This window comes from Balaenoptera acutorostrata, chromosome 4 (assembly GCF_949987535.1).
Source record: "Balaenoptera acutorostrata chromosome 4, mBalAcu1.1, whole genome shotgun sequence".
Classification (NCBI taxonomy): Eukaryota; Metazoa; Chordata; class Mammalia; order Artiodactyla; family Balaenopteridae; genus Balaenoptera; species Balaenoptera acutorostrata.
Window position 1 is genome coordinate 92,115,620 of NC_080067.1, and position 22,597 is coordinate 92,138,216.

Genomic DNA, 22,597 nt, shown 5'->3' on the forward strand with positions numbered 1-22,597 from the left:
ACCAAAATCTGAGGATGCTCATGTCCCACAGCCGGCCCTCCATATCTGCAGTTACGTATCCGAGGATTCAACCAACCGGTGATCGTATAGGACTGTATTTATTGAAAAAAAGTATGCATATAAGTGGACCCGTACAGGTCAAACCTGTGTTGAGAGGTCAACTGTACTCCAGTACATCCACATCAGAACTTCACATTTTAGTTCCAGCTCCTTCCCTCTCTCTACTTAATTTGTAAATTAACATGAGTAAACCTTCCTTTGGGCAATAAATGCTTTCCTGAAAAGGAGGGTGAAAAAGCAACTGTAAATGAGAAAATCAATCTCCATGAATTAGTGGGATCTGCTATTTAATACATCCCATAGGCAATACCTTCACAAGTAATATTGTTGCAATTTTATGTGTTTCATAAGTATGTTTTGTATGCTGTATTTCTTAAAAGTGAGGTCTTCCTATAGCTGATTTTCTTTCTTCCTATAGCTGATTTCAGTAGATCTCAAGATCTACTGAAAAAGAGACAGTTTTAAAAGTTCTTTTGAAATTACGTTTTGAAATTAGAAATACTCTGCATTCCACCTCATATAACAAAGTGGCAACACAAGGTAAGGGTTTAATAGTTATTTTATTTATAAATTTCCACCAACTCTTGCCATTCATATTGTTCTGGATATCACAGATGGATTATGTAATAGTATTATCTTATATTTATCTGTATGAAAATTAGGGGAAAGAAGAGATGTACAGACTGCATGAAAACGACAACTTAAAGCTCACATTTACAGTGTAGTGCTCTATAAACACATAGGCCTATTAGCTGAAGCCAACACTTCTCCTATCACCATCCAGCTATATGGCCTTGGGCAAGTCATTTCTGTTTTCTCATTTTTAAATTATCTATCACCTGACTTCTCTACCTCATAGACTCAACTGGATGCATGCAAAAATACCTAAAAAAATACCATGCAGTTTAAGGGTGAAATATGGTTACTATAAAGTGCTTTATTTATTACTGGCCTTCCTCTTTTTAGAGTAATACTATTCATATTTCAGTAAAAGTCATTTGTTTGCAAAGTGACTCTTTTAAAAGAACTCTTCAGCAATAGTCTTACTGATAACCTGGCATGATTCTGAAGCCAGTGTCTCAAACTTTAGGAACAGAATATGATATGAAGATATATAATAGTCATAAGTTCTATTTAATAACTAATATAAGTGGCTTATTAGGTCTCCCAAACAGAATAATCCAAAAGTGATGTGGTCAAACTGAGGAGAAAAAACCCACCATGGCTGGTTTAAGTGATGTAAAATACAAGTGATAACTGTGGGGACTGGAAATCAACTTTCACCTAAATTGAAGCTTATTTGTGTAGAAAAACATCAAAAGACAACCACTAAAAATAAGACTTCCTACAAATTCCTAAAAATTAAAATTCTGAGATTTTTGTTGAAAAATTTGTTTGTCAAAACATTTAGCACCGACTACAATACTCTCAAATCAATGTTGTGGCTGGTTATTAAGGTCCTTCAACCAAATTTTTAGAGTCTCATTGCTTTTTAATTACAAAATGACTATCTCCATGGCCTCAAAATTCAAGGGTCAACCTAGGTGATATTTATAATGATAAAAAAGGGAAGACTATGGCATGCAGAGTAGAACTACACAATTCTGAATATCTGGCAAACTGATCTCTATTTGTGTATTTATAGGGTACAGCTAACATGATTATTACAAGTTTTCTGGAACGGAGGAACAAGGAAAATAATCTGCAAATATATCTTGACCTACTAAGTACCAGGCCATTAATGCAGTCTCCATACTATTATTCTGATGTCAGTTCCTTAGAACTTTTTAGCCTTTGGGTACTCTAAGCTTTGGTTGGAATTATTTAGGGAGCGGTTAGATATATGCAAAGAGTTTTATGCTTTAGAAATGTTCTTGGTTTATCAAAGTGGAAAGATAAATATCACACATGCTGAAAATGTGAAGATAAGGTTTGTGAGAGCTGCCAACTATTTGGGTACCAGTTAGAAAGTATCTTCATCTGATTCAATATCACTCTTGGGTTTGGTAAGTCTCTCCAGTTCTTCTCCATCCTAAAAGGAAACATGAAATTAGTAATTAATTAGGACAAAACTAGAAATGTTCCATTTTTAATAATTACTAAGGAGAAACCTTACTAACAAATCATGGATTTTATTTAATTAAACTATAATCTTGTTAAATGAAATTAAATAAATAAGTTCTTGGCAAGTTAACCGCAGGCATATAGTAAGATAAAAAATTGGAATGCACTTCAGTACATTTGAATTTCAAAGTTAACAAGAGCAAAGTAAGGAGCGGCCTCTGCTGGTCTTGGAGGGAAATGACTAAAGGCTGCAGAAATAGGTATAAACTGGGCCTTGTTACCTACATTGATTTTCTTTTACCTAAAAAAGTAGGGCAAGCAGTGTTATTAGACTGTCGGAAAAGAATACAGGATTTCTAAATCTATATTCTAACTGAGATCAGAGCAGGCTTCTAATTTTTTCATCTTAAGAATCTGTTGTAAGTATCATCACTTCAGAGGCATTACTGAGGGAAGCTCTGCCATGAACTCTATCTAATAAGCAATAGGTTAACTTTCCCAAAGAGTAAAATGTTCCTTGTGTGAACTATCTCATATTTTGTGTGTTCATGAAAACTGTAAATTTAAACCTAGATAGAGGACTCCATTTCATGTTTTATTTAAATATATATCTATCTCCTAACTTGAGCCTCCAGGAGATCACTATGCATTTGCAGCAATCCTTTTGGGAACCTTGGGAACCACCGTCTTAGTGAGATAAACAAGGTTGCCCTTCTGGCACCCTCTGGTTTATGAATAACTACAGGGAAAAGAAAGAAGCCAGGCTTTTGACTTATATTTAACAAGACTTACTAATGTCAAAGATCAACTTTTCTTACGAATGAGGCTTGTTTCCCCAACTACAGTGGAGTGGAAAGAGTAATGAATGGATTAGGAGTCAGACCTCATGGGTTTGGTACCAGTTCTTTCACTTACTATCTGTAACCCAGTTAGCCTCTCTGAGTCTGTTTCTTCACTTGTAAAACTAGGAGACTAGACAAGATAACCTGTGATGCATCTTCTGGTTCTGTGACTGTAATATTCTATGATACAACTAATGCATAAAGTCCTTCAGACTGTGATTTATACTTCTTCTCAACCCCTGACAGCATTATCATGAGTCCTTATACATAAGGAGTCCAACAAATGATTGTTGAATGATAAGTCAGAGAGATCCAATATGCCCTGTGACAAATCAGCACTGATCTATTTCTTTTCTTGCATAACTACACTTTGAATTTGGGAAGAACAGGCAAAAAAGCAGCATCCTCACAAACTTACCCCACTGGAGCGCTCCCAAAGACTGCCACTTAGATCTCGGATCCTTTCTTGCCTAGGTGCGTATTCCAGACCTTGAGGCTTGCTGGCATTATAAATAAATATGGAGAGAAGAACTGATGGGGCTTCTAAGAAAAACTCCAGGGAGGGCCTGAAGTCAAAGACCAAGACAGACACCGTTGTGATGATGACAGTGGTGACCTGGGCCATCAAGACATGGAACATGTTATCCAGGAACTTCAGAATAAAGGCCACCGAGAGGCCCTGGAATGCAGTTACAAAAATAAGGGCTACTGAAAATGCATTGTGGCCATAAAAAAACCCACAGTTCTTAACCTGATCACGGTTACTGCTCTGAAGGCCCAGGGTCAGCCCATTAAAAAGAATGCCAAAGAAATAGAGTTTGCTGTTCTGTACAAAGATGCTTTCAGTAAGCTGGTTCCCTTCCTTCAGTATCTTTTCATTATAGATATTGGCCATCGAAGAAATAAAACACTGGACTATAATAAGAACATGGCCCAAGCCAAGACGGATATGACTGAAAACCCTGGCCGTGGTGTTCCACTGAGCTTCAGAAAAAGTCCACTCCTTTGCTGTGCAGTTGTCTTTTCTGGAGCACTCACTTTGGAAAAGAAGACAGGAATTGGATGGGCTGAAGAAGGCATCGTGATGAAATCCATGTCCTGCCAGGTTATGCTGTGAGGTCTCAGTCCCAGAAGTGAGGGCCACAATAGACAAAAATAAAATCAGGAGGGAAGCCCACTGTATCCAGTTTAGATGCCTCCTGTTCAAAGATGAAAAAAGAGATTTTAATACTAGTCTTTTTTCCTCCTCCCCTATCAACTGTGTCTACTGAAAACTCAATCACTTGAGTACTTGGTTGCATGAACCATACTGTTTTTGCCAGCATTCCCCACAATTCAAGTTCAAAGGAAACCTGTTAGGGTGTGTCTGCTTCTTGAACTTATTTTTTATCTGCTTTTATAGTAGCTGTCCCTTAAGGCCACTCAGTCATTTCTCCTCATTGTAAGTTTCCTTTTAACCTATAGGTTTAAGTAAGCCTCCTTTCTACCTTGGGAGCTGATCTTAGTTGTTTGGTACGATCACTTTTTAATCTCGCGATTAAGTTATAGCAGGGATTCTCAATCTAGTTTCCATGAACCAGAAAAAAATGTGACGAGCTTCTGATATCTGTGAATTCTTGCAGTGTGTGCCAAATCTTCTACATAGGTGAATTCCTGGACTTCCCCACCCCCACCAGGTGATCCTTCAAAGATCTGTCAAATTTTCAAAGGTATTCATGACCCAGAAATGACTTAAGGAGGAAGCTAGTTCCCAGATTCATGGCCTGATCATAAAGTATTATACAGCAAACTGTTTGATAAGGCAAGGAAAAAAATATTTTCAGTGTTTCAGTTGATGAAGTCCTAACAATGCTTTATTTATTTCTTTATTTTGCCTAACAACAAACTTTTCAGATATGGAGGATGTGATGATTATTATTCCATTTTACAAATTCATTCAGTTCAACAGACATTTAATAAGCAGCAACTATGTGCCAGGCATGCTGGGAAGAGAAAAAAGACTTGGTCTCCATCCTCAAAGAATTTACACTTTAATAGGGAGTGAGCCATGGAACTAAATGATGACAATATAATGTGTGACATATGATACACAGAACGATTGGGGTACACTGAGAAACAACACCTGAGTCTGGAAATAGAGTCAGGTATTGCTTTGAAGAGGAAATGACACTTAAGCTGAAAGATGAAAAATACATTGAAGTTTGTCATGTGAAAAGGGAGTTGGCAATATACCCAGGAAGAGGCAAGAGTCTATACAAAGGCTACAAGGTACATTGACTAAGGAAAGAGGGGTATGGGACTCAGGTGGGGGCACCCAGGGAGGCTTCTAGGGGGGACAACATCTTCAAGTTTGAAGATCGATTAGCCAGGTGGAGAAGAGGCACACCAAGAACAGAGAGTAACATGAGCAAAGGCAGACGTGAAAAGCAACAGGTGAGAAGTGAAGTTGTAAGAATTTTGGAGCTTTTGTTGAGCACCTACTATGGGTCAGGCAGTTTCTGTTCTAGGGGAGGAAATGGTTCTCAGAGGTTAACTGACTTCTCTAAGGTCATGTATTTATGAAAGAGCAAGGAAGGAGTCTGAGCCATGGTTTTGTAAGTTCTCCTTCTGGACCAATGCACCTCTTAAGTGTAATTCTGAGTTCCAGGATGCCTGTATAGGAATATGTGTCTGATTTCACCAATGCGTCCATAGAGCTTCATGCTGTGAAACTGCTAACTGCACAGATAGCACACATAGACAGCAGCACACCTGTGCTCCCTGAATGTCTTCTCGCGTATACACTTTCATATAACCAGATCTAGCGTGCAGTGATGAGACCAACATAGCCCTATAGTCCACGAGGTCAGAAACTGTCAGCTAGTCACATACATTGCTGAAGGTGCAGGTGATACACATTTAGCAGTAGAAGGCAAATGAAACGGAAACCGAAAAAGACAGAGATGAAAAATGGGTGCTCAATTTATAAAAATCATTATAAAACCAAGTACTGTACGTCAAGATAAATGAGGCAATGATATACTCTACACGTCCTTTAGAAGTTTTCAATTCTGACGGCTATAGATTTTCCACTAATATTGACATGGAGAAAAAAGAATCCAAGGAAATAAAGCCTTAAATAAGCTAAACAGTACCTACTGCAAATAATTACTCATTCAAGATAATGTTCTAGGAAGGTAAAAATTATTAAAGATTAGGGTGAAAATAGATTTTCAGCAAAAATAAAACAATAAATCATCCTATAAAGTCAGCTGAGGATCTGCACTATTATAAATGACGACTGATTAGGCACGAAAGAGTTTGCTCCTTACGGTTTAGGAGGTGCAACAGTAGAAGCTCACTTAACCGACCTCTCCACTGCCCCAGTAAAACATTCAGATTGATGCGCAGAGCTGAAAGCCTCTGGCTGGAAGGCTACTGAACCTGAAGGCCTCTGCTCCCAAGTGAACTGTTTGCTCACAGAGTCTCTGTTCCAAAACGTGTTTTTGCCAGGTGACCTCATTATTGTAATTATATATTTTAATGATTACAGAAATCATAAATTATGAGTGAATGAAAAGGATTGCTGTTTTCATGAAAACTAAGTTGAATGCCTTGGGAGGATTAAAGGCAAATCACAAGACAAAAAAACTGTCTTTGAATTAGGTACAGGTAAGTTAGTTTAAGCTTAGGGAATGAATAATAAAAATGCAGAAGAATCTACTTTAAAAATATATTTAAGGCTTGCTCCACTATAAAGAAATTGAAACCAGAAACCACAGATGATGTGTAATCAAGGTAGGTTCAAGCAAGAAAGAAGCCAAAGAACTCCAATCAGCAAACCCCACATGTATGCAAAGGAAAGGTCTTAGGCTCTTCATCAAAAGAATGATGAATGGACACTTACATACCTTAAGTTAAATTGTCTAAAGTATATATATATTTTAAATGACATCCCTACTTTGAGTTTTCCTAGTAACTCAACAATTAGGTCCAAATTGTGTCAGATGAGAGCATTTCTACCATATTTGGTGGTAAACCAAGGCAGAGCCAGAAAATATTTAAGTGGAAAGACATAACTTTTTTCAAGAAACCATGCATCATACCTTTCTAAATAGCACAGAGAGTGACCAGGGGCAGATTTATCATGGGAAATTATAAATATTTATCAAGTGAATGAATGGTTTTGGAGAAATGCTTGTTATTACCGAGTGGCACTTTTATTTTTTCTGCTGGTTCAGAAAGTAAAGTTCACCGTAACTTCCAAGACATCCAACATATGTTTCAAAATGTGTTTTTTAATAATTTTTTCCCTTCCCTTTGAAGAAATCAGAGAAACTTATATACATTCTTTAGGTAAAAATAAGTGCTGGTCTTGGTTTTGCTCTCTAATCTCCCAAATCTCGATGTTCAGGCTGACGTTATTATTCCCTAAAGCCTAGCAAACAAGATTATACAACTTTGCCAAGCCTTAAGAGCAAACCAATAGGGCTTTGAGGCATGCCTGTCACATTTCCACTTTGAACCAGTAACTATACTTCAAGGAGGAAATCTATGCATTCACATGGGGTTTAGAATAAGACATTTGAATGGTGATACTTTTCACTTTTTCTCACTTTCAAATTCTTACAAGTAAGTTTTACATTATTCACTGGACTTATTTTTTTCTACCTGTATAGCCTTATATCCTTTACCTACATGGGAAAGGTATTTGATGGCTCTGCTAGAGTCAAGTATAAGACAAGAGATTTGATATTCTAAATGAGTTATTTATGGCAAACAAATTAAGAACTTGTGATAGAACTCAAGCTATTCTTAGGTCAAAATTTTATTGCCACGGGCAAAACACCATCAAATGACTCACAAAGAGTAGATTAAATAGGGAAAAACAAACAAACAACATACACTACCACCAACAAAAAGATCAAAATAGAACAAAGTTGATTTTAAAATATAATAATAGGTAATACTTAAAAGGCATTCCCATAAAAGACATTATTAGATTTATTATCACATTTTAGCTCTACTATTTAGAGTACCTTCAAGTGCTGATTTGTGAATTAGTCAAACTAAGACCCATTCTGGGAACTAAGCGCTTGAGGAAATAATAAAAATGGAGTGATTTTATTGTTTCTTTAATCTGAAGAACTTCTAAGGATTCAAAACAGAGTGGCATTAACAACAAAGCAAACACATGCCTAAGAATCAATATTACTGCTTTGAATATTAAGAGGTAAAATATGTAAAAAAAAAAAAAAAGTTTGAACTGTAGTTCATAACGTCGTTCGCCCCTCTGCCTCCAGCCTATCCACCTAGACTCCCTCTTCTACAGCCAAAGGGAGCTGCCCGAGGGCTGCAAAATGCTTCGTGGCCCTGGGTTCCAGGCACAGACTCAGCCTAACTGCACCCATCTCATGGGGTCATTGTGGGGTTAAGTCGAAATAGGGTAGAAAGGCCCTGAGGAGACCTTAGTGTTTTCTAGTCACTGGTGGAGAGCCTCCCCGCGCAGCTGCCCACATGGCAGTCGGGCCACCCGGGGCAGGGCTTTTCCAAGTGCCCCTCACCTTGGCCCACAGCCCTGCTCATGCTCTGGGGTCATTAAAAAAAAAAACCAACCAACCAATTCTGGGCATAGCTAGAGCTACTGGCCAATTTCAAGACAGGAAATACATACCTTTAAACGTCTCTTTGGTAAATTCAGTTATTAATTTAATTTTGACATAATACTTATATATTATATAATAACTTAAGTATAATACCATGTGTACTCATAAACTGTCACTTCACAGGAAAAAAAAATTTTTTTTACTTAAAAAAAAAAGCCCCAAACAAAACAAAAAAAATACATGTTTTTGAGACCATCGCTCCCCTAATAATAGTGAGTATTTTATTGTGTGTCAGAGCCAACAATTATTCCTTTATGGAAGTGCATCCCTAATTTTATCACAGGAATCAATATAAAAATATTATTGCTTACATATGTTTTCTCAGAAGCCAACTGTTATCCTACAAAGTGACTTTCGTGCTGATTTTAAAGACTTTAACGTGTTTTTTTGGATTAGCATTCTTTAACTTGCTAGTTGAATTGAATTATTCTCACAATTCATAAATAAAATGAACAAAGTGATAGCAAAAGCAAATTTCAGTGACTCTAACGTTTAAATTGGATGAAATGCTATGTTCATTTTTTCCCATCTCTTACATCAACTGTTAAATTGAATGTTTCCTCAGGGTAAAAGAAAACCTTTCAAGAATTTCATATAATTTATGGACTGAATGCATCCCGGGATTCAACAAATAATTACTGAGTGCCTATGTACCAAGCCCTTCATCCTTCTGTACACATCAATTATGAAAACACACTGTGACATAGCACATTGAGAAACAAATTAAAAAGAGAATGTGAATGTAAAATTAAAATAAAAACAATCACAACAAATGTAACAAAAAGTTAATTTTATTTTCATCATCATCATCATCATTAAGTAACAAATTAAACTGGAGTTAAGTACCCAGATCCTGTATCACCTTAGGACATTCTGGCCTTTGCTTTGCAGCAGAGCCTATCTAAACTAAAAATGTTTATTTTATTCAAACGTTCTCCTGGAGATGAATTAGTGATAGCACTTGGAAAGTTTAATAAGTTCACTCTTATTAATTGTAATTTTAACTAGATTCCTCATGCAAATCCTCTGCCAGTTAGAGCTTAAATCACGTAGTCATCTCAAGGAGTTTAATAAGGAATTTGCCACTTTTTATCACCTCCAAACTCCAAATAACAAATATATTAATCCTAGGAACTTCTTGGTTCCCTATTAGTGTACAGAGAATCTGCAAAAAAAAGCGCTAATGAATTCTTTGTTGAAAATCTGGCACTAAAAATTAAAATAATTAAAACCCAATCATCTCTTTTTTTTTGAGATGCTAAGAAAAAACATTTCAAACACTGAATCACAGAGGATTTAGACAGGCTAACACTGCAGCTGCTTTCCAGATGGGTTAAACAACTTGCCCAACACACAAAGCAAATTAGGAATAAAATCCCGGCCTTGGGATTCAGAGGGTATATCATCTGAAACAAGGCAGTGCCATTTTAGAGTATGATATATGCTTTCACAACAAGCTACTTACTTCAGCACTATCCCGAATAGAAGAGCTGTTGTTATAATGCTAAAATTTGAGAAGATAACAGCCATGGCCTAGAAAGAAAGAGAAGATAGAGTTACAATCCAAGCAAAGCACTGACCTCAGCAATCTCCCAGTTTGGTGCAAGTTCACCTGACAAAAAAAAGCTTTTTGGTCAAAACCCAGAGGGGTTATTAGGGCAGCTACTTCACTAGAGGATTAAATTCTATTTTTATTGCTCGTTAAACTTACGTAGATATGATCAAATTATTGTACAGGCTTTGAGAATGTGTTGAAATTCAGCAAACGCCTGTGTAATAGTCTTTATGTGCAGATCTGGAAATACTTATAAACTCTGTAGGTTTAGGTCCAGAAATAATGGTTACAGTGATTATAAAGCATACTTTTTCAAGCTCTCAGAGACTTTTAACACTGATTCTGTGGGTAGAGAGAAAGCAAGTTAGGCCCATTTATAAATTAGGAAGACGGAGGTATAGGTTTTTAAGCGTTTTTAACGCTCTAGGAATTAAATCAATTTACCTGGTTGAACTGTAGTGATTCAGTACCAGTGATTCACTACCAAACTTATATTTGACAGTCCTTTGGATTTATTCACATTGTTCTAAACACTTAGAAAGGTGTTAGCCAGATTTTATTAAAGTTTGTTTTTGTGAATTTAGTCAAATTTCACACATGAGAATATTAATCTGAACATATATACATTTTGGCCCAGAGAATATGAAATTTATCACTGCCCCCATAATTGGATCTGACAATATTAATAATTTCTAAAAACAAATCCTACTGCCTTCCTCCTTGCTGTCACTTTAAATTGACCAAACCCTAAAGAGTATCCACAATCTTATACAACCAGCAAACATGACTAATATGCAGCTGAATTAAAGAAATAAGAGTAAACTCCAATAACAACTAGCAAAAATTCCAAGAATACAATATTGCTCTTTTTCTACTGAATTTTTATGGGAACCATTATTTTAAGGTTTTCTTTGCAGACGAATGCTTGTGAACCCCTGGTTAGGAGACAAGTTAAGAGGAGATAAGAAAAGTACGTGGCTGGTTAAGAGTGGGGAAGTGGCGTCTCTGATCAATCACGGTTACAGCGCTGCAAATGTACCTAACAAAACAGCCTGCTGGCCTGGGGAATTGTGTCCACTCTGTCCAGGCAATAGTATAGAATAAATAAAATATCACAGCTCTTTGCCCCCCAAACTTCCATGCATCTCTATTTAATTCTTTCCAACTAGGCTTGGGCATAGCACTACAAAGAATATGTATGCCAAGTAATTTATTTTGTAATATCTGTGGTTGCACACAATCAGGAAGGAAGAGCAAAGCAATAAGCTGTAAGAACAGGAAGTTGCACTCCTGCTTTGGTACTAGGGATTTAGCAAAGGGATATAAATTTAGAGGTAGTCTGTTGGATACAAATAAAACACAACAAATATACACTTTATTGAATGTGAATAATTATGTTGTTGGGAGGAATTCTCAGATCTGAAAAACAAAGTGAAAGAATTTAGGAGAGGACACATTTTAAATGGAATGAACTTTTACTAATAAAATGGATCACAGAGCTGAAAGCAACTTCAGGTGATCCCCTGGCCCAGGTCCTTGCCTTTGGGCCGGTATGGTAACACCATTCTATTTTACAGAGCAGTTTGGCCTTGCCTGGTTCTAATCTTTTAAATTGTGCAAAAGAATCAAACTCCTGTTTTCTACCTCAGTGCCCTCTTGATCCCTCCTTTTCATCCCACTTTCACACTGATTTGGCTATACTTAAGAGGTTTCAAATAGAGGACTAGTGTCAACAGAAATTCTATTTATGATCAAAATGCCTGAAGTTTCTCTTTAAAGAAAATTAAAACACATTTTCTTAAATGTGGCACTAGAAACCTTCATTTTATAAAATGAAAATATAGAGGGGAAAATATACACGTGATACAAACTGAGTAATAGGTAAAAGCAGAAGACCAAACTTTAATTCTGATTACTAACAGCTCTCTAAATTGGCATAGGGGATGCCAGGAGACATGAGAAGTATACCTAGTATTATCAGTTATGGATAGCATTTAGATTGGGAGGATATAATCTCTACCCTTAAAGAACTTGGTTAAATGACAGGACTAACAGAAAACGAAAATCATACCAAAAGAAAACATATACACCACATTAAAACAAGTGTAAGAAAGAGCAGTACACTGAGCGTATAATTTTCTGAGTTAATCACGGGAGTCTGCTTGGAGGTCCTGGATGTTGAGATTAATATTAGAGGTGGGTGACCACAGGATGGCTCAGAAAATAGGCAGACTGGTTAAGGTTACACAGAGAGAGATGGCTCTAGATTCAGTGGTCAGGAAGCAGCTCCCACCGATCAGTCAGCACAGTTTAATAGTTATCTTTCACAGCGGGAGAGTCTTGCAAGTAGATTGGTAAGTCAGTGCTCACATGATTCTGCTCAAACCTCAGGAAGGCCAGTGAGGCAATGAGAAACTAACAGTGCCAAGGAAAACGATTAAAAAAAAAAAGAGAAAGGTTAGTTCCAGGATTTATTTCTCTGTCTTTTCAATGCTGTTTTCTTTGTCATTATTTACTTACAGGCTGAAGATAGGAAAGGACATAGAAGACAATCAAATTATCCAGGAAATAAAGAAAGGCAGGAATGGACCACTTCATGAAATTAGAGAATTCCTTCCAGGAACCACATCTCAAGTTTCTATTTTGATGATCTTCTGAAGAAAGAAATACAGCAATAAATATATGAGCTTGATGAGAATGCACATATTTTTAGAGAAAGTAAATTGTATTTAATTTCTGATATAATTCTTTAAAAGAGACTTCATGAACGTGCTTTCATAAGTGACTATTAGCCTTGAGAAATCAAGGACTACACAGGATTCCATTACGGTCTTTCTTCACCCCACCACCGTGCCCATCTCTGACAACAGCAACACTTTAGGAATACTGATTTTCTTAGTTCCTGCTAACTTGAGACAGATGTATTACTGAAGAAGGCAACTCAGGACACACTTATGTTTTCTCTTACTACTGAGCATAAAGCCAAGAGAGATCAACAAATTAAAATAAGTGGAACAAAAAATGTAGCGTTCATGCTGGGATTTTTTTTCTGGGGGCTGGGGCGGTGGTGCTGTGGTGGGTGAGGGAATCAGGAAAGGGAGATACTAAGTGAAAGTTTATATATAGGGGAGTAGAGAAAATTAACTTTTACTCATCCTAGTATGAGTTATTCTCCTATCTCTAGGTTTACAAAAACTTAAGAAGGTACTATAATGGAGAATGTAAAATAAAATGAAAAGATAGAAAACAATTTAAGTCTAACCCCTGTAAATACTTCATAAATTTCATGAGATTAAGAAATGTATTCCACTAACTAGAAACTCTGCAAAGATTGAAACCTCTGAGAATGAAGAGACATCTTCTTGGGCAAGCCCTTTAATAGTGTAAATTCTATGTCTACCTCATGTGGGAAGGTGGATCAAAGTAGCAGAGAGAGCTAAGGTTCAATAACTGGAGAATTAATAGCCACAAAAGGGTACATACTTTTGATCTGAGGAAGGATTAGTACCCTTATTTGATACTATTTGTACCCTTATTTGATACTTATTTGATAGTTGATGAAACTGGAGCTCAGAAAAGTAAAATAATCTGCCCTAGAATACAGTCTCTCTGACTCCAAAGCGCTATGCTGTCCCCCTAAAGGCAATGGGGACTGTTTTGCAGTATGCTACATATCACGTCAGACAGCAGTGATTTAGATAATCCTGAATCTGAATAAAAACTAACTCGCTGTGCGACCCACCACAGGAACAAGTCAAGAGGCAGCACAGTGGATGGGACGCTAGGACATGTGGGTGGAGTCCAGGCTCTGCCCCTCCTACCCAGCACCACACTAACACTTACTACTTACTCTCTGAGTCTGCTCCTCACCTGCAAAACGTGAGTAACCATATTTCTATTTGTATCTTAGTATCCTCATATATAAAATTAATGGGCTAGACTAACTGATATAAAATGTTCCTTTCAGTTCTAAAATTCTTTGAGTCTGTGATTTTTAACCAGTATATAGTACCATTTCAAGACTCACCTTTCTTTAGAACCCAGAATGACACAAGCACACAGAAAACCAGCTTCACCAGTTCTGAGCACACATTCACAGTAGTTGGAAGATAATCATATTTGTTCTCTGAAATGTAACAGAAATGTTTTTTAATTATAAGTTTTGCTCTATATAATGCTTACATACAGTAAATAATTGAGAGCTGTTTCTAAACTTAAAAGCTGGACTTTAATACTGGTTATATTAAACTTCATCCAGTTGGTTTTGGCTCTTTTGGATTTTTGAATCAATTCACCTAATGTGTTAGCTATCCTTACCTCATTGAGCGTTTTATTATCCTTGAAATTGAGAGAGATGCCTCTCATGTTTTCCTTCAAGTTCCTGAAAAATGTGTTGAGGAGGCTAGGGCTACAGGCGAAGAAAGCTTTGTGGCATGGCATTAGAGACCAGCTTCTAAGTTGACCATTAACTAACAATCGGGGCCTGACTAATCAAACAGCTATCAATCTAGGTGGCTGAATTATTACCCAGCTCGTGATTCCTCTTGTGTGACTTGTCTGCCTTGCTTAAATCAAGGTACACTCTGTCTGTGATATTCCCTTAACTCAGAGTTTTCCTATCTGTTTCATATCATGGTACACATGGAAAACAATATTTGTTAGGCACTCTGGGACAAACATTATGTTGTGGTAACAGAAGGAAGTGGCTTGAGGCAAGAGGCAACTGGCCCAGGGCTCTTCGGTGGACAAACACACTGACACATCCAAACCCACTGACCAATCAGGAAGCTATATCCCAACCTACAAGTCAATCTAATTAGGAAATGAGGTTTGGTTAGTATATCTTGACTTAGCTGTTATTTCTCTCCTTTTTCTAACAACTTGCTCTATAATTTTGCCAAGGACAAACATAGATTTTATTAGTTACTATTTTGAGGAATGCATTTTCTCAAAAATATTTGCTTGTTTCCCTTGGTTGTCGTATGAAAAACCCAAACTGGCCAAGTACAAAGGAAAAAAGCCAACTCGACATTCTTGCTCCCCAGAACACTCTTTCTTCCTCTTTTCTGTGGTTTTCCCTGACCTTCACAACCTATGCATAATCAATCCTTTATTCATCTCCAATCCTGTAGCACTAGTGTAAACAGATAGGGTAGGGGGTCCCCGGAGAAAGAGAACCAGGCATGGCTTTCTTGACTTAAGAGAAGCCATTTTTGGCCTAAGCCATCTTGTGACTTAAGCCTGGCCGTAATGCTTGCCCTTGAACAGGTCTCAGTAATTAAGGATCTTAAGGGAACAAAAGAATGCAGGAACAAACTGTTATCCAGCAAGAGAAGTGACAATAGCAAAGATAATGTATCAGTTGTAAAGACTCCCAGTTCAGTTTCAATGGTAAAGATGAGCCTGCAGTGCTCAACCACCAGATCAACTAGAACTGGATGATGATGTTGACCTTTTCTGACCCTCCTGACTTCAATCAACTAAAGCTGGATTCTGTCAACCACCCAAGCCCCTCCATAAAATGCATGTACCCTTTAGCTTAAAACTTCCCCAATCTTGCTGTTTGGGAAGACACTGCTTTGGGAAAGCTCCCCGGTGTTCTCCTTACTTGCTACAAGTAATAATAAATCCTTCCTTCTCCCAATCTTCGGCTTGGTTGTGTCTTTTGGCTCAACACCTACCAAGAGGTGAACCCAGTTTTCGGGTAACACTACTTATAAACCTCTATAACAGTACTTGTAACATTGTATTATAGTTATTTTTAATGTTGTATGTCTTACCCTTAAAATGTAAGCTTCTTACAAGACAGGGATCATGTCTTGTAAGACATCCTAAACCTGGCAGTTAAGTGTTCTGCACTTAGTAGGCACTTAATTGCCTGTTAAACTTTCTCCATCATTCAAAGCTTAGTTAAAAACATCTCCTCCTCCCTTTTCTGAGCTCAAAGCTATACTGAAATCACATTCCATTATCCTCCAACAATACTTTGCTTTACTTTCTAGCATGATACACACGAGCAAACACACATGCACACAAATGGGGGGCTTCAGATCACAACTTTCAAACTCTTGTCACTGCTCTTTAACTCATTCTTGCTTTTCATCGTTTTTGTTTTTCTCCTTGCATTTCTCTCATGGTTGATCCCAAATCGTATCACAGCATCACATGTGACCTCTCTCTACTCTTCTGCCCACACTCCAACCTTATCGACACCACGTTCATCCTTATTGGTTTCCCTTCACTCCCAGAGAGAGGAGCCATGGCCCCACTATTCACCCATTCTCCCCATTAAAACCTTCCCTTCTCTTCAGGGGCTTTGCTCCAATAAGTATTTCCTCTGGCTTCAGTATATCTCCTTTATCTTTCTATTAACTGGCTTCCTCTCCTCTCCTACAAATATGTTCAAAACTCCCAACTGAAAAAAAAAAAATATAAGATCCTCCCCCTCCAGCTACCATACCTCCTCCTGATCTCCATAAAAGTGTCAATATTCATTATCTCCACTGTACCCACCTTCCACTCAGATCCTGCCCCCAAGCAGTTTGGTTTCTGATCCCACCACAGTACTCCAACTACCTAGTTCCTGAGATTACCAAACACCTTCTAATTACTAATTCCAAAGAGTGGGTTTTAATCCTTATCTTATCCTGATGTTGCAATTTCCTCCCAGTCAAACTCCCTTCTGTAAGTCATGTGCACTTAGTTCTCTCATCTCTCTAATTCCTTCTTAATGTCCTTCTGAGTGTCAGCACTCCTGTTAAATGCTGCCATTCCTTGGAGTTCTATCCTTGGCTCTTTGTTATTTTCTCATTCTGTGTGGTTACCCTGAATGAGCCCTCCGCTCCTTGGGTTTTAAATGTCAATTTAATATTAATGTTTCCAAATCCGTATTCTGGAACATTTAATGCTCACTAAACATATCCATATGAATAACTATCTCCTATTTATTCACTTAACTGGCATTTCCTTGACATGCGTGAAGTGCTAAACACTGCAGGATACAGCAGTAAACAAGGACACAGCTCCTGGCCCCATGGAAGGTACAAGAGCTAAAACTGTTAATTTCTCTGAGCTCTGTCCAACCTGCTCTTCCTTCCTTAGTCTCCATCTCAGTTGAGAACATCATTGACCTACTCAGCATCCAAACCAGAAACCTCTGAACTATCCAATACTTCATCTCCTTTAATCTCCACATTCCACACATTCTCCAGGTCTTGTCTTTTCTATGTTTAGAATTATTTCTTGACTCTATCCTCTCTTCTCTATTCCTACTTCAAAAGCCTTGGTTAGTTTTCATCATCTGTGGCTTGAATTTGTAATAACCCCCAAACTGGCTACTTCTCTTCCCCTTTAGTCCATTCTCCATCCAGCTACCATAATAGTCTTTCTCATCTTACCCTGCCGTTTATATTCCTCCAAGTATTCCCTGTCTCCCAGACTCTAGGGCCTAGAGAATAAAGTCCCAGATGCTTAGCATGACATATAAAGTCCTCAGCTCTCTGATCATTACTGCCCTCTCTGGCCAAGCACTCCTTCCCGCCTCGTCCAAGTCCTTAAAACTTTTTGCTCAGTAATTCTGAACTACACATTCTCACAATCCATCCTGCTTTTTTAATACATCTGTTCATTTTTACAGGCTGTTGCTTCTGTTTTGAATACCTCTGCCCACCTTGTCTTCTTGTGGATCAACTGTCACCTTATCCGGGAAGAGTGCTCCCTGACTGCTTCACAGTCCACATCATGCTCTCCCAGACAGAATATATCACTTTCTATGTAAAACTACCTCTGTATCTTTGGTATAGAACTGCACTTATTATACTGTATTTTCATGATGCATTTACATGTGTTTCTCTTCTAATAAACTGTGAATTCTTGAGAATAAAGTCTATATCTTATGCACTTTGAACCCTGCTAGTAATATCTAGCCCAGCGCCTGGCAGAGAAATGTTAACTGAAAAAAGAGACTTATGTACACATCTGACTCCCCAAGCAAACCATTAACGATCATGATGTCATGATTTTACGTGTACTCAATAACTAGTGAGAGGTTCTCAACACAGTTTTGTGGAATTAAACTGTTTAAATACAAATTCTTACATTAAGAATAATAAAAGATTTCCTGAGTACGTATTTATCAAAGCTAATAACCTGTACTGCTCCATTGATAATGTACTTAAAATAGTACCTCACAAACGCCAGGTGACCAAATATATCTCCTGTCTATTTCAAAATAAGTTATAATATATATTGCTATAGGCCCAGAAACACCTGTTGATTAAACCAACAGTCAGACGTTATGATCTGTTCTGCAAAGGTTTTGATCCTGTACTTGACTGACCCAAATTTCACTCAGCATCAAAAATTTTTCTTGGTAAGGGATGAAAGTTTAAAGAACCAAATTTAAACATGCTTTATCACTGACATGAAGCACAGTACGTTTAAGGGTATTATCCCCATTTTATACACAAGGGAAACTAAAGACAAGAAAGATAAAGTGTGATTAGATGGCAGTGCTCCATACATATTCCAAACCTTAACTTACCTTCATTGGCTGAATATTTTACAAGTAGGATGCGACTGGAGCTTAAAGCAATGAATATGGCCCCCAGCAGGAATGTATACATTGCTGAAGAGGAGCTTAACATGGGATGACCACAATAATTCCTTTCCATTCCACTGTTTTTTAATTGCCTTAAAGAGAAGAACAAGTTCATGAGCAACCCTGCTGGCAGATTAAGCATAATGCAAATACCATTGATTTGTGAAGAACAGAAAAGGAATTTTTTAGATGTCTGGTTATGGCTATACCCAAAGCAAAAAAGTTGGGGAGTACAAGAAAAACTATGGGGAAAGGAAAGGAAAGAGTCAAAATTTGATAGGAGGGGTAACTCTAGAGACTGAAAAGGCAAGAGCCAGGTTAGAAGTGCTGCCCAAGGTAGGACATTTTAGGACTGCAGGATTCTGCAGAAAAGCAATTCTTTAGCTTTCATTCTTATGAGCAACTTTGCTCTAGAAGATAATTTGATATTTGTATTTTTCTCCTCAGTAGCAGTTTTTCCATAGAAGGAAGAAAAAGAGCTTGCTGGGAAAGATTTCGTTACAATAATGACCGAAATAGAAATATCTGAAACACTGTATTAATTTATACTGAACTACTGTTGGAAGTAGAAGACGACTTAGAAATCAATGACTCTAAGACCCTCTTTTGATATGTTAAGGCCATTAAACTCCAGGTCGGGTAACTACCCAAAACAACCCAGAGTAAGGATAGTGCACAGTGCCTGGGGGATTGGTGAGAGATGGGCTGGAAATACCAATGCCCACAGCCCAAGCGGGGCGTAAACCTACCAAGGCCAAAGAGACACCTCCCCTACTAGGGAAGGCCAGCTTTCCCCCCACGATCTAGGAACGCCTTCTTGTCACACATGCGCAGGAGGCATCTCGCCGGGGGCGCCCTCCCCTCAAACGCACGCGCACTTCTTTGTCCCGGGGGGCGCGGTTACCTCGGTCCCTTGGAAGACCTTCTAGTGGAAGAGCGTACATCCTAAAGCTGAGACAGTAACTGTCTAGGTCCGCAGCAGCAGCAGCGGTAGCTTTTAGGGTCCATACGCGGAGAATCTATGGGAGAAAAAGAAAGGCGAATAAGCCTTTGGACCCGACCCGCCTATTCCGGAACAAAAAGCACAATAACGACCCGACTGGGAAAAAGCGGACCTGGTGCCCATTGCGCAGGCGCGCTCAGTGTTACGCTTCCGGAGGGAGGGGAGAAGCGACCCGATCCCGCCCCAGCGCGGCCTTTCTCGCGTCACGTGCCCGGAGACTCCTGTGTCACGTGAGGCCCAGGTGGCGGCGGAGCTGCGGCGAGAGGGCGAGAGTAAGAAGCGGAAGCCGGAAGGGGCGCAAGTGAAGGCTGGCAGAGAAGACTCCTCCCGAGAGGGCGAGGGGTGCGCGTGCGCCCTCTTCTTCCAGCTCAGCCCCGCCGCCCTCGCTCGCGGCCAGGTGACAGCTGGGCCCGGCCTGCCGCGCGCTGCCTGGGGCGCGAGGAGCGCGCGCCCTGCCCTTGCGCGCCGCGCCGGCCGCCCCTCCCCCTCGTCCCGTCCCTCCCGTCGCGTCCCGTACCCTCGGGTGCCGCCAGCCGGTGCTGAAGCGAGTCGGCGGCAGCAGGGACATTTTCTGACTCCCGACCACTGTCCCGGCTGCCCTTTCCTCTCCGACGCGGGGCCGGCCGCTACTCCGGCCCCAGGATGCAGAATGTGATTAACACGGTGAAGGGAAAGGCACTGGAAGTGGCTGAGTACCTGACCCCGGTCCTCAAGGTAAGCCGGGCTTGCGGGGGGCTGTCAGGCTCACGCTTGGCTCTGCAGGGACCGAGGACCGGACGCCGGGGGAGTCACGGTGTTGTCCGGTGGGGAGCGGTGTAGGAAGCTGGCAAGGGTGGTACGCGGGAAAAGGTGTAGCCCCCTCCCGCGGTCGTATCTAGCTGTTCTCTAGGGTAAACTTGGAGTGACGCTCTGTGCGTACCTCTCCCGCCAGAACTCAGCTCGGGTTGGAACGTAGTCCGCAGCTAAGTGGGTTTTAGAACATTAAATCCTAACCTCGGAAGTCTTTTGAACTTTTTAAACAAGGATTTTGCTTATTTTAAGGAAATGAATCAGTGTTTGGTACTAAAATGACATGTTACTTTTTTTCTTTCAAATTTCGTAGTAAGTCTTGTAATTAAGAGTTTGAAATAGTAAGTTGTCAATGAGGGCGCAGCTTATTAGATTTCAGTGGAACAAGGTGAAATTTGCAAAATTATTTCTTTCAGTACCGTTGAACCCAGTTTGCAGGCAAAACCCCCTTTCCCAAGTTTTAAAATAGCTGAAACTAGTTCATCTTGGACGTCAGTGATAATAACGAAGCAGCTTGACCCTTCTAGATACATTATTTTTTTTTTACATTGGCAATAACAGCATTTTTAAACTAAAAATTGTGACACATTAGCTATTACAGCAGTGACTGACTTTCTCATTTTCAAAAATAAATTTCTAGAAGTGCATTCGAGTTTTTCTTTTATAACCCTTTATGGTAAGTTTTTTGTTATTGTATCTTTATTTTTCCTTTCTGAAAAGCGAGCAGTGATAGTAAATGAATAGCGATTTCTTGCTTAAGTGTTTTTTTTCTTTAAGCTTTCATTTAAAATTTTACAACTCTTAGTGTAGGATGAAATATCCATGGAAGTGGTTGTTCCTCTCTATTCAAGAAGTTACTCTGGTGTTCTAAGAAGATTTTACTTTGCTCCCTTTCCATGACAAAGCGAAATATTAGTCCTGTAGTTTTTAAATACTTATTTCTAAGAATGGTTTTAAAATGATATCTTGTTGGGCCAAGTTATAAAAAAAAGTTTATAAATGAGAACTCCAACACTTGCTACGCTTACATTTGTTAACTGTGAAACCCATCATGATTAAGATTATTCAGTCAACTTTGAAAATAATTTTTTTGACATTTGAATCGAATGATTCTTTTGCAGATTATGTCATCTTATTAGAAACGTCTAATTTACTAGACATACAGCATTTAAATAATACACAATTATTAAAACTTTTTAGTTTCAGGGAGAGAGGAGCAAGAGAAGAAAACCTCCCAAATAAAATATAAAACTGCTATTTTGAATTTATAGGATTATGTATTGAGAAAGCATTCTACTTGTTCACCAAACTGAAAGGATGTGTTAGCTTGTTAGTATGTATTTTTAGTAATAAGGAAAGCAGAATTAATGACCCTCTCCTTGATCTTCCTTGTGCAAACTGTTGGTTTACAGAGTGAATTCTTGTAGTTTCCTACTAGACATGGGAAGGCAAGGAGAAAAAACTAAATCCCTGGGAAATAAATGATGATTTATCCCAACGAGTAAAAATTAAGAAAAATCATGGTTTGGAAGGCACATGTACAGTAAAAGCCAAAGTCCTTACAATGATCTTCAAGCCTATACTTGTTTGGTATATATATATATACACTACTGGCTTTTAAGCAAAAGCCCTTGTTCACTTTTGCTTAAAAGCCAGTCTGACCTCTGTGTTATCCATCAAGCGATCTCTTGCCTTGGGTTTTGCATTTGCTCTTCCCTCTGCCTGAAATGCTCTTCCCCCAGACAGCCTTGTGGCTGGTTCCTTTCCTTAAGGTCTCTACTCTATAGTCACCCATCAGTGCAGTCTTTGTTCTCTTACCATCCTATTTTAAATAACCATCTCTCTCCCTCCACCCCTGACCAGTTTCCTCTCTGCCCCATTTATCTTTGATGACCATTTGGCTTTTCACCCTGAACTAGAGTTTAAACTTCTTATGAGGACAAGGAGGGGTATGGTCTATTTTATTCACTCTATGTCCCTATTACCCTATTATGTCCCTATTAAATAGTGCTTGGCATATAGTAGTTATTTGGTATTTTT

At 38.8% G+C, this 22,597-nt stretch overlaps 2 protein-coding genes across 5 annotated transcripts in view; one reads left to right on the forward strand and one right to left on the reverse strand.

The window, feature by feature from the left end:
- Positions 1-601: 601 nt before the first annotated feature.
- SLC35A5 (solute carrier family 35 member A5) lies at positions 602-19,977 on the reverse strand. Of its 4 annotated transcripts, XM_028166325.2 has the most exons (8): positions 19,881-19,977; positions 19,670-19,784; positions 18,709-18,857; positions 14,194-14,292; positions 12,687-12,820; positions 10,077-10,144; positions 3,385-4,165; positions 602-2,092 (listed from the first exon to the last, which is right to left on the reverse strand). In XM_028166325.2, the coding sequence occupies exons 3-8, from the start codon at positions 18,836-18,838 to the stop codon at positions 2,024-2,026; spliced, it is 1,281 nt and encodes a 426-aa protein (XP_028022126.2). In that variant the 5' UTR covers positions 18,839-18,857; positions 19,670-19,784; positions 19,881-19,977; the 3' UTR covers positions 602-2,023. The 4 variants fall into 4 exon arrangements, with proteins under 4 accessions (XP_028022126.2, XP_028022127.2, XP_028022125.2 ...); XM_028166326.2 differs by lacking the exon at positions 19,881-19,977 and having other exon boundaries at positions 12,687-12,817; positions 19,670-19,874; XM_028166324.2 differs by lacking the exon at positions 19,881-19,977 and having other exon boundaries at positions 19,670-19,874.
- Positions 19,978-20,063: 86 nt separating this feature from the next.
- ATG3 (autophagy related 3) overlaps positions 20,064-22,597 on the forward strand; it is a 28,271-nt gene continuing 25,737 nt past the window's right edge. Inside the window, exon 1 of the mRNA XM_007181930.3 lies at positions 20,064-20,482. Within this exon, the coding sequence (XP_007181992.1) occupies positions 20,411-20,482 (72 nt within the window). The 5' untranslated portion in view covers positions 20,064-20,410. The remainder of the gene's footprint in view (positions 20,483-22,597) is intronic.